This window comes from Bemisia tabaci, chromosome 4, assembly GCF_918797505.1.
Source record: "Bemisia tabaci chromosome 4, PGI_BMITA_v3".
Classification (NCBI taxonomy): domain Eukaryota; kingdom Metazoa; phylum Arthropoda; class Insecta; order Hemiptera; family Aleyrodidae; genus Bemisia; species Bemisia tabaci.
This window is the reverse complement of record NC_092796.1, coordinates 55,941,968-55,956,008: the sequence shown is the minus strand read 5'-3', so window position 1 is coordinate 55,956,008 and position 14,041 is coordinate 55,941,968. Positions and strand designations below refer to the sequence as shown.

Here is a 14,041-nt window from a genome sequence, read left to right as displayed (position 1 = left end):
CATCCATCAAGCACGAATAGTCGCATCTCTGCGCCTTCATCAACGGGCGATCAGGTGTCTTTAACTTCAGAAATGGAGGAAAGCTTTTTGGCGGGGTGGGGGGGGGGGGTTCAGTACTTTTATAATAACCCCCATACATTGAGCAGCGCTCACCTAAGACGGACGCGCAAATTTAAATATTCCGTGGCATATTTGAAAAGTTCCTAATTCCCGCGGGCGCCAATTTCGTTCTCGAGCGCTGATTGGTTCAAAGAAGTGAACTTTTTTTTTGACCGCTTCCGGCTAGAACCTAACCTCCAAAAAATGATGTAAACAATCGCCCATGTCACCTGTGAATTATTCTGTTTATTTTTTTATCGTTTCTAAGTTGTGTGTGTTCAATTATATGTTTTAGTTTGCATTTGAGGTAAAGTTTTTCCTTAATTTGTTTCTCTCCCTTCAATTTATCTATATAATCCTACTTGGACGGCATGTAATTCTGACTTCAGTTCACTTTCAAGTAACTGGCTTAGCATTGCGAAAATATAAATTGTCGAGCAATTTTCGACTTCTTTTTACTCACCATCATTTTCAGATGATATTTGTATGTATCTTTCTATAAAAACAATCTTTTTACATTTTTCAGACTAACGTAAACCAAAGAATCTTTGATGGATCGCAACCTGTCTTCAAAGGAACAACCACATCAAATGTTAGATGATGAAACATAATCCTGATAATCTATACCTGTACTTACTTCTGGTATTCATAACATCAGAAGGAACTGCAGAAGACCTCACTGGCTTCGACTTTACCACCTTGAATCTTAGCCCAGAGCATGTGCCTTATTATTTACATCAGTTTCCGAAGGTGGCTGAACTTTGCTCAACAAGTGACTCATGTCCGTTCAAGGTATATTTATCTCATACTTTTGCACATCAGCAATGATTATTTATTCAGATCAGATGTCGTACATTTTGATATTTATAGAGCAGTTGAAACAAACTCTTATTGTCTTGTGATTTGCTCAAGTTCATAGCAGGAAAGCATGCTTTCAATAGCACATCTGAAGAACATAAAAGAGGTAATGCGCCCCTAAGAATTGCTGGGGTTATTAGACCATCTTACTCAGGAGAGTCAATCTTAGAAATTTCGATCGGAGCGCTGATTTTAGCCTCCCTCACAACCTTCGAATTTTAAAGTTTGATTGACAACCTTTACTGACTCGTACCTTACTAGGGAAACTTCCCAAGTCTGCACCGTCAGTGTGCGCTCAAAAGAAAGCTTTTTGGAATTTTTTAGGGGTGTTTCCAAGGCAAATTGAAAAGAACAACAAAACCCAGTCCTAATGGATTCATCTGAAGAGTTCATATAAATGTTTTCAGCCGAACGGAGGCGGCAGCCAAGGAAGTTCCCCTTGTTAGTTTTAAAAGACTTCGAAGAAATAGGCCTCTTTAACATGAGATCAAAATTAAACGCATAAGATTGTATTCCTGTAATTTCACATTCTACAGAAAAGTATAAAGCAAACTCTGTTCCAGGACAGTCAGGAAAATCAGAAAGTTTTATCAGGCATCCTATCAAATTTTTCAAAGCGTTATTCACTGTGAAGCAGAGAGCTTTCAATTGAAGGACTTCAAAGCACCATGACTTCTCTCTTTTGAAACATTCTCTAAAAACGTTTTTCAGGAGGTAAAAAGCTATCAGCTTTGATCACACCATGTATTACCTATCAATATTTTCATTAACATCTCGAAGTCACCCAAATGTCCATCTTTATAAATATTTAGCGGGCCAATTGTTTATTCCAATCGCATGACTTGTGAGATATTCTTGAAAATATTGATAGTGTGACCAAGGTTACTAGTGCCAATTTGTGCGCTCCTGAAGGTCTCTTTTAAGAATTACAGAGTGACTTGTTTGGAAATGAAAAAGATCTCCTATCTTTGGCTGTTCTCCTGCTTTCACCGCCCTATTTTATCTTCGTCTTAAATTCGCTATCTCAGCACTGAGGAGGGTTATGTTTCCTTCGAGGATTTTATATTGTTAAATTTTAATTTCAGCTTTTACTTCTGTTAAATTGCTCTTACGTTCTCTTTTTCTAACATTTTTAGGATGCAGTCGGTAAGCAACTATGTTGGGGCTACGAAGACACCTGTGTCAAAGATCAGCAGTTTTCAACTCCTGTCTGTAAAGGGAGTCATAAAGGCTGGGTCAAATCCAAAGAAGAACAAATAGAATCTTTTTATAACCAAGGTGATTTTGGTTATGTTAAAGAGCAGCGAAAAGAAATGAAGGTCTTGTGTGATGCATCCAAGCAGGTACCATCATAAATTCTCATTTCCTACTTTTCAACCTCCATTGGGTCAAGTAAGAACAGTTTTATCCCTGCCTTTTTCAGATAAACAGATATTGTAACCAGCACTTACCAACCATTTGAGAATAGAGAAATTATAGACAGTAATTATAGACAATAAAAATAAACATTTAAGAAATAAAAATGTTATAAAAGCGCAAATGAATTATAATCTAGTGTTGATTCAATGGTTATTGGACGAATACTTTCGCTGAAGAGGCTGCTAGTCTCATGTTTTTCCAGCAATATCATGACTCACCGCATGAGCAGCATAAATTCTAAAAGGATCTTGCAGCACTTATGCCCTTCTTCAATCATACCATTCAATTGCTTTCATCAGAAAAATAAACATGAACAATTTATTTTTTACAAACTGTTAATTTTCAATTAAATTTTTATAATGTTTTTGGTTGAAAATGCCATCATTAGTTGTACTGCAATGAACTCATTTCGCATCAAAATCCCCTTTACAAAGTCCCCCAACTTATCCCCCCCCCCCTTTAAAAGCTAATGAAATTCATACTGGTGACCAAGTGGAGATCCAAATTCTAGCCTCCAAACTTCCTACGAAGCATTTATGTTACTACCTATTGTAAAAATCAAAATACTTCCACTCCTAGAACTTAAGATATGTCAAGAATATTTAATTTTGAGTGTGTGGTTTTAAAAAATAAAATTAAAGAAGACTTAGAAAAAGCCTTGAGAAAAGTTCTTAATCTGAAGAATTCAAATCCATACCTAATTAGAAGTGGAGGAATATCAAATTTATTATTGATCGTGTTCTTATCAAAATTGGAATAAATTCAAGCATACCTATCTACACAAAGCACATCAATAATATGTTTCGTTTACTTTTCAGACCGATTCGTCTCTTGAGTGTTCCTCATACTTACGATTCTGTCGCGGAAGAAACATTATGATGAATTTCACGCATTTAGCCAACCGTGACGAACCAATTCGGTACAAGATGGATGTTTTACACGAAGGACAGATAGGTGGACACTGCAGGTTGGTATCAAACACAAAATTCCTAAATTTTTTCCCAATGTCAAGTTATAAGCCAATAAATTTTAATCCCACCATCTGTTTATTAAAAAATGAAGGAATCCAAGCTTTATTCATGTCTTTATTTTTCCAACGAGTCAGTCATAAAGATGGCTTAAAAATTTTCTTTGGGCCTAAATGCTGCATTTGCGTTTTTACATTGAAGGGATAGTGTTTTGTTTGTTTACTTTTTACTTCGTGAATAACCTATTCGCAAAAATCAAGTTGTCATGCGTAAATTTTGAGTGTAAAAACTATCAGAATGTATTTGTATATATGAATATTTTTAAGAGTATAATATAAGAATTTATCCATAGTAAGTTTAAGCCTCCCCAAGAAAAGCTCATCACTCGTGTGATTTTTTATCTTTGCACAGATTCTGTGTGTCATTTGTTGTGAAATTGTGGTGAAGTGTCTTGAAACTGTAGTTTATATGGATTTTACTTTTATATCTTTTTAGATTGCATGAAAAAGAATTGAAGGAGGAGGTTCAACATGTGAGCCCCTTACAGTCTTGGGCACCTGAGTTACGGTTCTTCACCAGTCTCTCCCAGCCACCGATTGAAAGCAAACACTGTGATATAGTTATTGATAAGCCAACTGTTGTCATGAAAATAGATGCCAGTAAGTTTTGTTTCTCAACCTGACGGTTCAATCATCACCGACTAATTTTTACGTGAAACTGATCAGTAAAGTCTCCAGAGGAACTAGTTTCAGATCTTAAAGGGAGAGCCCAATCACTCCCCTTCCAATTTGGATCATTTTGATAATATCAGCCAATAGATGATGAACCATTAGTTTTTTATTTATGCCAATGTGCCCTCCAATTGTTATAAAGAATCATAGAGGAAGGGACCTAAACAAGTTTCAAACATGACTTTCAGCTGCAAAGGCCCTGCGGTGCTCTGCCGCACTAAGAAAGAACACCTTATGAGCCTTCAAACATTGCTATATTTCTTTCAATAAAAACCGAATTCACTGTAAAAATTTTGAATATCTTCCTTCAAATTTTTCAGACAATTTTCTTCACAGTTGCATTTAAAATATCTGCAAATTTCAAGGATAAATATACAAAACTTTATCCAAAAATACATGTTATATCTGATGAAATTTTGCAACTCTTGAAGGTTCTTACGGCGTCCTTCCTTAGCATGGTAGTGTTGTCTCTAGTTAGTCTGACTTTCAATATTATTTCCCATTATGTTCTAGCAATATTAGCCCTTGAATCCTATATGATATCCTTGAAATCTTCTACCCCCTTATCTCTCTTTAATAGAATTTTCTGATTTTTTCCAGCAGTCAACATGTATCATCATTTCTGTGATTTTTTCAACCTATATGCCTCTCAGCACGTGAATGCCTCGCACCCTAGTATGTTCTCTAATGAGCTACATGTTCTCATTTGGGAATCTTACCAGTATCATTCTGTTTTCTCCCCAACTTGGGATGCATTCACTCGATACCCTATTTGGAATCTGAAAACGTTCAAAGGAAAAACTGTATGTTTTCGCAATATTGTGTTCCCGCTACTACCCAGAATGATTTTTGGGTTGTATTATAATACTCCTCTTGTAAGTATTAGAAGGCATTTATCTCATGTATTTTTGTTGATTTTTCAATTGTAGTCAATATAATGTGATGAAATCAGGAAAAAGGGACTAGTTGTAAAAAATTTAAAAAAATTAGAAACTTTCATCACTACCTATGAGGGATGGTTCGGCTTCATTTGGCATGGAGATCACTCAAAAATTTAAAAAAAATGAAATGTGATTTTGAGAAAATCGCAGTTGAACTTTGGAGATAATTTTACTGAGATAAATCTGCTTCCATTTAGTAAATATGAACATGTGATCATATGTCCTCAAAATTTTCACTGATCTTAAATGTACCTTTCAATGAGTGGTAACAGAAAGAAACATTCAAATTCATAATTTTACTTTCACTTAAAATCAAACAGATGATTCCAAAACAGAAAAAAACAATCTACCCATTCTAAAAATTTGCCGCATCAGCTAACGGGACAAGGTCAATAATATTTTTGGTTTCATTCTTGTACCTATTAGCATTCATTTGACTTTAGTTATTGGTTCTTCAAACAGGAGAATAAGTGGACAATTTAGTCGATGAATAACTACCATACGGTTAAATAGGTCAACATCATATGTATGAAGAAAAACTATCATCCAAAAATATATTTATGACTGAAATGCTGCAAGAACCAACATAATAATTAAAATTTAAAGATGCGCAATTAAACCAGTTGGTAAATTATCTTATTCCATTCAAACAGGTTACTATACCTTTAAATTCTCAGGTTTTGTTTGATCAGTCATTCAGTATAAATTTTTACATCTCAGGATAGCTCCTTTTTAAAATTATAGTGATAGTTTACCATTTTCATTGTTTAAAGATTGATTTGATTGTGGTCTTTCAGATGTATGGCTGTGAAAAGAGTGGTCTTTTTAAGGCATTTTCCCAACACATCTTACATCGTCTGCAAATCCCTTTCCATCCTCGCAAAAATAATCAAGTGAGAATAGCATTTCTGTCAAGGGAAACTACATACCGTAAAGTTTTAAATGAAGATGCTCTCCTTAGTTCTCTGCGGAAGAATCCTCGCTATTTTGTCCAAAAAGTAAGTACATAGCAAGAAATTCTCATTTCCTTATTGTTAAGACCAAAACTAGTCAATTTGTTAATCTTTAAGTCATACACAAGCATCTACTTAAACTTCATATCCAAGAATAAGACCTAAAGATCTAAAAAATAAGACTTGGATGTTGAATATTTAGGAACATGATAATGAAAAATAGTAACCTCAGCAACTCAAAAATAACATCCATTTAATCGATATTTTCAATGAGTTGAAAGCGATTTGCACAGAGTCTATTTGATCCCAATCATTTCTAAATCTTGACGCAAAGACTTAAACAGCAAGTCTAAGGTTTCAAAGATTTTGAAATTTTTCTGGGAAAAAACGTACAGTGGATCATACCTGTTTTCATAGAGGAGCAGGCCTTGAAAGCTTTCTTTTCTATGTGTAGTTCTCTCTTTGTGACATTTTGCTGTGACAGGATGTAAAACAATTAATGCCTTTTTTTGTCATAATGATGCATATTCTGCAAAGTAATGATGCAACATTTTCAATAATTTATAATTCACTTCATGTTGAAGAAAATAGAATCACCAAAATATAGATCAAGTTAATGTTGCCATGAAAGGCACACTTCCTTCAATATTTTTTATGGGGAATTTTCAATATAGTTGAATTTAATTTTTTTCATACATTAAATAAACTTTCTAAAATTATTTATTGATATTTAATGCTTCAGAAGATCTATTTTGTATATGTATATAATTTGCTCTTTATTTTCTCCAGGTTGTGTTCACCCATTTAACGGACTTTAAAACGCAATTAGAAGTCATCCGCAACTCAGATGTTCTCATAGGAATGCATGGAGCCGGTCTAACACATCTCCTCTTCCTACCAGATTGGGCGGCAGTTTTTGAACTGTAAGTTTTTAGTTTTTGACTTCTTCCTCCTCTATCATGAAATCATCAGATCCTTCACGGTTGCTCAGTTATTCTTTAGTCCAAGACTATGTCCTCTTTTTCATTTTTGATAGATAACTGTTGACACTACAACAACAAAGAAATTGTAATAAGAACAAAGAACTTTTTTATCAAAACTCATCTCGTCCATATTGCTATACACAAACAACGATTTTCCTTTGAATCTGTGTAAATCATCTGTTCGCTTTGCAATAAAATTATTGAAAGAGCATTTGAAGTTAGTAAAAATAGTTTATTGAGCTCAGTACAGTGATGGAGCGGTTCTATCATGTCTATTTTTGGGGAAATAACTCAAAATATTTTCTAGGCGAAGAGGACACTTCAAATGGAGATGTTGCATGTGTGAGGAATTTGCGATTTGACTGTTGATTCTTATGTAAAAGTTCGCAAGAAAAACGATGGTGCCACTGGTTTTCTCTGAAATCAACTCCCTAGCTCAAAAAAAGCTCTGGAGTTGACGCCAAAATGGAGGGGATATCCCACGCTATCCTGAGAGTCTACCTCTACATCAAGACGAACTCTCCATGCAAAGATAGGGAGCAAATACATTAGCAGTGATGCCGTGTTTTCAGTTCTTTCTCAGGAGTACTTGGGATATCCCCTCCATTTTGGTCTCAACTTGAGAGCTTTTTTGAGCTTGGGAGTCAATTTCAGAGAAAACCAGTGGCACCATCATGTTTCTTGCAAACTTTTACATAAGAATCAACAGTCAAATCGCAAGTTCCTCACACATTTAACATCTCCATTATGAAGTAAAGTAAGGTACTCTGATAATCCTCAGCATTTTATGTTCTTTGCAGGTATAATTGTGAAGATGATCGCTGTTACCTTGATCTAGCCAGGCTCAGAGGTCTTTTTTATCTGACTTGGCAAGATGTTAAGAAATTAAAACCTCAGGATCAGGTGAGATTACATTTCTGTTTTCATTTTCAATTCCAAAGCTCTGAGGGGGGGCTATAATCAAATGGAAATTTAACTTTTCTTCTAACGGTTGTAAAAGACATTCTGATGTGTGATATTTCTAATGAGTGAATTCTCTTCCATATCCTTGTACACATACCAATTTTTATCAGTAGGTCAGGGAATGAAATCGGAACACTTGTCTCAACTGAATTTAACTTTGGTGAAACACGAAAAAGTTGTTGTGACATTTCTAAATATTTTTTTCAGTTAGATGTGTAATGGGTCTGTTGTAAATGATACAGCCAACTGAATATACTCTAGAAGGTAAAGTCGGTCAAAAATCACGTTTGGCACATCAAAAAAGTCTGAATTTCACTCATTAGGGGACAATCTGCATAGTTTGAAACATACTATTTCAAATTTACTGCGTATGCGGGCAGTTTTTCCTGGTGGCCGACAGTCAGGTTTGCCCAGGGACACACCTAATCTAAATAAACAAACAATCTGACGAACTGTTATAAACTCTCTTTGCGTAAGATTTTAATTGATTCCGAGCTTTTGTTTTTGCAAAATAAAGAAATACAGAGGAACAAAACGCTTGAAAACGGTTGAAATCATCCAATAGAAAAATTCAGTGAAGTCGTTTGTTTACTCAGGTCTGTTTTTCTTACTCCTCTGCCTGTGCAAACCTGGTTGGCGGTGACTGAGAAAAATTGCGCTGCTGACCTGGGAAACTTGAAAAAGCGTGTTACAAACTACGTAAAGTGCGCGCTAAGGAATGGATTTTTGACGACTTTCGTTCGACTTTACTCGTGAAGAGAATGTAAATTTATTTGGCTGCATGCAACAGGCCCATTGTCTCAACAAGGAATTTGAAACAATTTAAAGGAGTAAGTCGTCGTTCTTGGAAAGAATAATGCCATTTCTTATTTTGACATCTCAAGTTAAAAAAGAAATAAATAAAGGTGGGTTTTGAATTTTAAGCTCTGAAAATACTACCAACAAGGTGAACCATCCTAAGCACTGTCTCTGATCAGATTCAAATTCTCTTCAGTCCTCAGTCAACTTCATCAAGATCAAGTTTTTATTTGATTCTTCCTCATTCCTTCCGATCGATCTAGGAGCAGCTCATAATCATCCGAAAATCGGAATTTTGAGCTAGTTTCGTCTATTTGCAGAGTTGTGCTTTGTAGATCTACATACTTTGCCCAATCAGCAAATTGACATTGTGTGTACTTATGATGCCAAACATCGCAGAAGTATGACCAATAGCTCCATTTTGTAAGAGAGGAAGTAAACCTTTTGGCTTCGCAACCCTCTCAAATATTTTAAGTCTCACAAGATTAAGTTGATTACCCTCGTGATTATGATGGCAAACAACTAGTTTTTGCCTTTTGTCATCACCTTGTAATGGAACCTTGCAGCATTTCAAGGAACTAAGGAGGGAACAAATAAAGGAAGAAAATGACAGAATACATAGTTTCCTATTTTAAGTATTTTTTCAACAGTGACCAGGGTTCGTTGTTCATTTATCTGAAATTGAATGTTTCAGGGTCACCATCCAGATGGCGGAGCTCATGCAAAATTCACAAATTATGAATTTGATGTACCCGAATTCATCAAACTAGTTAACATTTGTGCCAAATCTGTGATTAACAACAAAGAATTCCAAAAAATAACTTCAACTAATCATGACGAGTTGTAACAAATTAGGTTAATTGAATCTGTGATAAATTTTTTACTTTTTTAATTGTAGTTTACAGTCATTTCCTTTAAAGCTTCTTCTCCGTTTATATCGCTTTCAATTTGTTGGAAGAATTTATTCGCTTTCAATTTTGTTTCTATCCTCAGGAATTTTTGAAGCTATTTGAACCCCAGTTTCTTGTATGCCCTATTCATGAGGCAACGATTTCAGGCCAAGTTAACTTGCAGTAAAGTCCAATTTACAAGCTACAAGTTGTTTCAGATTTTTGAACAAATCATGAAAGCCTGCTTGTGCACCTTCATCTCTCTACTTGTAGAATGGTTGTGAGTGGTTGCAAAATTGCTTCAAGAGTTGCTGAGAAAAATAGAAAAACTTTGGACGAATTCTCAAATAAATTTCCGAAAGGAAATTATGACAAATATTTGTCTAAGTTTTAATGAAGGCAACAACTTGCAATAGCCACATCATAAGGATGTTAGATCTCATTCGTTTTACAAGATAATATCAAATAGGACACATCGCTCCTGAGTGTCACTAACCCAACACTGAAGCTGAAGTTGAATAGCTTGTATCTTTGGCTTGAAACCTCAAAACTTTGCGTCTATTATAGAAGAAATCACTTTCACTGGAGACTAGGCTCGGATGTGTGCTTATTCTTAAAATCTGATAAGAGGAACCAAAGAACTGAGTAAAAACAATCTTAAAGGAAGGCATTAACTTAAATTTATTCAGGCAAATATTCACACTTAATTACTATAATCACATGCCTTGACATAGCAGGAACTGGGTTTCAATAATAATATTTTACAAACGAACAAACAATAAATAGAATTAACGAACCAGTAATTGCAACATAATAGTAGACCTTTTTAAATTCCCATAATTTATAAAAATTCTAAGTGACAAAAAACATAAGTATTCCATGACTTGGTTTCACCGTTGCATCGCTCTCACTTGTTCCTTGACCTCTTCAACGTAATGGAGAGAATTTTCAATGGCTTGATGTTGATTTCTCAGGTTAGATTCAATACCTTGCAGCTTGTGCAGATTCTAGACAACAATAAAAAGTTATAACACATTAGAAAGATCAGCAACTTTCAATGTACTTGAAGCCAATATTTCATGCTTGTAACTTTGTTTTCAAAACCTCGTATTTTCTTTGGGACAAGTGATATAAAGTAGCATTAAAGAGTCTAATTAGCAACAACTAAAATGATCTCTTGAAAGCTTAAGGCAATTTTTCTGAACCACAGCAAACATGGATACAAAATGAATTTGTAATGTAAATCATTACTTACTGATTCTATTGCGTCAATTGAACCATCCATTGCAGCAAATGATTTTGCAGAGCCCATCAAAATCTAGAAAAAAGAAGGACAGAACCTAGTATTGAATGAAAGTAGTTAATCAAACATTGATTTTTTTTTATTTATTTATTAGATATTCAGAAAAATACATGGCTAACGCTACAGAATCGTACATTTCATTGGTATTTTACATTCTAAGTAGGTAACCTTTATAGGTATTGCCACTATTTCTTCCTCATGAAGAAGCCTCCTATTTGATAATCAAATTCGAATCATTGACTTGCATTCAAATTAGTTTCTTCAGGTGCAAAGAGACATTATACATTGCACAAGTAGCCTTTGGGTAAGGCTTTTCCCACCTCTCAGGCCCAAATACGTGTCCGATGATCAAGATGCCCCTGTCACCTTTTGAGGGTTTTCCGCCAAAGAGATCTTGGTCAATTCCTTAAACCCAATTCAAACGGTCCAACATTTGACAACTTTTCTTCCAACTTTACCTGTTAGATGAAAATTTGCACTGTGGAAGTAATTCAAATAGGGGCAATTTTTATTTGATAGAGTCGGAGGAGAAGTTTGACGAGTAATCAAACCATGTGAATTGGGCCCATATGAATTTTCTCTATAAAGGCATGGGACCAACCCCTCTTTGCAGAAGTTGCTCGCTGCTGATGTTAAGGACTTGACTAATAAGTTGCGTGCAGTCAAGGTTTTGTCAAATCATTCGCTCTCGGGGTCGCTCTGACGACAGACCTGTAAACCTCAAGTCAACCTTCTGCGCATGTTTTTTCATTTTAGTCAAAACTCCATCTTACGTAGAAAAGCACTTTGAATCTGATAATTGGGAGTGCTCACTGAGTTATTAGAGCGGCTAGTGCCTGTGAAACCAATCCTAATCCCAGCCGAACAGCTGTGCTAAAGAATATGCAATATAAGCTGCTAGAATGTGACTTTAGAATTCGATACTTACATCACTTGATCTTGAACCTTTTAGAATATGTCTAGAAACAGAGGCTATATTGCACAAATTTATTTCAATTTTGGCAGCTAAACGAGATTTTGACTCAGCAAACAGAGATCTTGCACTGGTGCTCGAAGCAGAAGCCATTCCACCACTTATAAGTAAACAGGAAATAACAAGAGGAGGCTGTTCTTAAAAAAACTAACTTATGAAAGTCTTTAGATTGACTGGCAAAGCTATATTGATGGACTTCATGCTACAAGAACAAGAAAATGATTGTGTGTTCTAAATTTTTTATCACTGTGGACTGAAATGTTTGTAAACAAAGCGAAAATAAGTTGATAAGCGTAGTTCAACATTCACGCTAATAGATGGCGCGCGGTATGTCGTATTTTGATTGAGATGTATTGATCCGACATTTGAAAACGCCTTCAATTTGCAGTTATACAACTATACATACATTGCGGAGCAACAGAACTATTCCTCTTTTTGAAGGATAAAGATGCTTGTAATTTAGATCTTACTCCATTTTAAAACGTTACTTAACTGAAATCATCAAAGTAATAGAAGAGTTAAGATGGAAGTCCGGGGTATTACGCCCGGTTTACTTAGCTATTTAATTATTTATATATTATTATTTTCTTTTCCTTTCATCTTTTCATGTCTTATCCCCTCTTCGTCAAAGAATTATTTTTATTGAATGAATGAATTAATAAGTCAGTTAAGTCAGGTCACTCCTGCTGCTATTTCATCCGTCTTTCATGAAAATTTGAGTTTACACCTATCAAGGATAATATCAGTCCCTCTGTTAGCTTTTATTCTCCTTGTAAAATTTCAAAGTCCTTTATAGCTATTGCTTTATTTGTTCATTGCAACGAAGACGAATTAATATCAATTACTCTGGGAAAATAGGTGAATAAAAAAATAAATAAATGAAGGATAAATTTAAAAAGAAAAATGAAATTAAAAAGTGATACGTAGGTCAGACTGGGTTTTTTTCATGACCTAATCGACACCTACTCCCCTAGCACATTCGATGCGAACAGGGTCTACTTTTTAAAGGAAGTTTTGAAACTTTTTTGCTCGCTGTAATTCTCGCTTTGAGCTACATTAATTGAAACAAGGCTATCCATCGCAATCTTCAGGGGGAAAAAAACATATCTTTACCAGGTTGAATTATGTTTTTTACTATTCAGGCTTCAATTTAGGACAGTACATAAGCATTAAATTCAAAGCTGAAATCCTAAAATCCAATTCATCCCTTCAACTCATGGGTAGGTTTTCCCATGAATTGCTCCTTGTAAATCAAATCAATTTACATTAATACATCCAGTTGGAGCTGAGTGCTGGCACCAAATTATCAAAACTCTCATGTTTCAAGGGAGTAGATGGAGCAAGATATTGCCTTCAATATAAAACCGTTCTGGGGAACCCAAAAATTGCAGAGATTTTTTGCCGGCTCCCCTCCCCCTCCTTCCATTTTAAATCAAATGTATGATGCGATACATTAGAGTATTTTATTAAAATTGGGAAAAACCCAAATGCCGAATTGTGTTTTATTGTTCATAATTGTGATCTCAGTTTATTTACTGCATTAAGAATTAACCAATTCATAGCCGCTATCATATGCAAGGCAAATTCAATCGCAACGCCTTCAAATTAGTAGATAGGCAAAAAATACCACCGTAAAATGCCAGAGGGTGTCCATTGATGAATGTTCATGTGTTCATAACATCGTCAAGTTCCGTCCAATGAAAAAGTTAATTGGTAGAAAAAGTTGAGAGCACCTTTCCTGAAGTCTCAGAACTTTCGGAATAAGATCGAGAATAAAATTTTCTGTCCAAAGAAAAACATTCGTGCGTTTTCTAAAACATTCGTACTTTTTCGAAAAAATTTGGTGAGCACACGCATAGGTGCATTATACCGACGACCAAAGTGCGAAACCAGTCATCTTTTAAATATTTCAAAATTTCCGGGGTTTTTTTTTTCATTTTCCGAGGAGAGACACAGACAAGTCGAAATTACTGCCTGAAATTTGACAGAATATTCTGCGAATAGAGATGAAAAATTCAGGCAGTTTTCAAGAAATTACGCTGACTACCCTCCCAAACTAAAATGAAGTACGACAAGAAGTCTGCAACGTTGCAAACGGAGATACGTGGTTTTGCACTTTGGCTATCGACGTATCGTTTAATGAGCAACTGCGAGAGCCGGGG

The 14,041-nt window shown here is 35.2% G+C and overlaps 2 protein-coding genes across 3 annotated transcripts; one reads left to right on the top strand and one right to left on the bottom strand.

Moving 5' to 3' along the window:
- The first annotated feature begins 266 nt into the window (after positions 1-266).
- Positions 267-9,605, top strand: Eogt (EGF-domain O-GlcNAc transferase). 2 transcript variants are annotated; one of them, XM_019054760.2, is made up of 10 exons: positions 267-406; positions 626-891; positions 2,094-2,300; positions 3,195-3,343; positions 3,840-4,003; positions 4,679-4,950; positions 5,814-6,014; positions 6,759-6,892; positions 7,753-7,855; positions 9,408-9,605. In XM_019054760.2, the coding sequence occupies exons 2-10, from the start codon at positions 697-699 to the stop codon at positions 9,558-9,560; spliced, it is 1,578 nt and encodes a 525-aa protein (XP_018910305.2). In that variant the 5' UTR covers positions 267-406; positions 626-696; the 3' UTR covers positions 9,561-9,605. The 2 variants fall into 2 exon arrangements, with proteins under 2 accessions (XP_018910305.2, XP_018910304.2); XM_019054759.2 differs by having other exon boundaries at positions 4,676-4,950.
- A 655-nt stretch (positions 9,606-10,260) lies between these two features.
- On the bottom strand, positions 10,261-12,160 carry BORCS7 (BLOC-1 related complex subunit 7). The gene is made up of 3 exons (XM_019054761.2): positions 11,835-12,160; positions 10,859-10,921; positions 10,261-10,610 (listed from the first exon to the last, which is right to left on the bottom strand). Exons 1-3 carry the CDS (start codon positions 11,970-11,972, stop codon positions 10,494-10,496), a joined length of 318 nt encoding a protein of 105 aa, XP_018910306.1. The 5' UTR covers positions 11,973-12,160; the 3' UTR covers positions 10,261-10,493.
- Between the last annotated feature and the right edge of the window lie 1,881 nt (positions 12,161-14,041).

Excerpts from the sequence above, each read along its gene's own strand:
- Eogt (XM_019054759.2), top strand. The coding sequence starts at position 697 with ATGATGAAACATAATCCTGATAATCTATACCTGTACTTACTTCTGGTA. Across the intron at positions 4,951-5,813 it reads TGTATTATAATACTCCTCTT|ATGTATGGCTGTGAAAAGAG; the intron begins GTAAGTATTAGA and ends GTGGTCTTTCAG. Across the intron at positions 6,015-6,758 it reads CTCGCTATTTTGTCCAAAAA|GTTGTGTTCACCCATTTAAC; the intron begins GTAAGTACATAG and ends TATTTTCTCCAG.
- BORCS7 (XM_019054761.2), bottom strand. The coding sequence starts at position 11,972 with ATGGCTTCTGCTTCGAGCACCAGTGCAAGATCTCTGTTTGCTGAGTCA. Across the intron at positions 10,922-11,834 it reads AAGGTTCAAGATCAAGTGAT|ATTTTGATGGGCTCTGCAAA; the intron begins GTAAGTATCGAA and ends TCTTTTTTCTAG. Across the intron at positions 10,611-10,858 it reads CAATTGACGCAATAGAATCA|AATCTGCACAAGCTGCAAGG; the intron begins GTAAGTAATGAT and ends ATTGTTGTCTAG.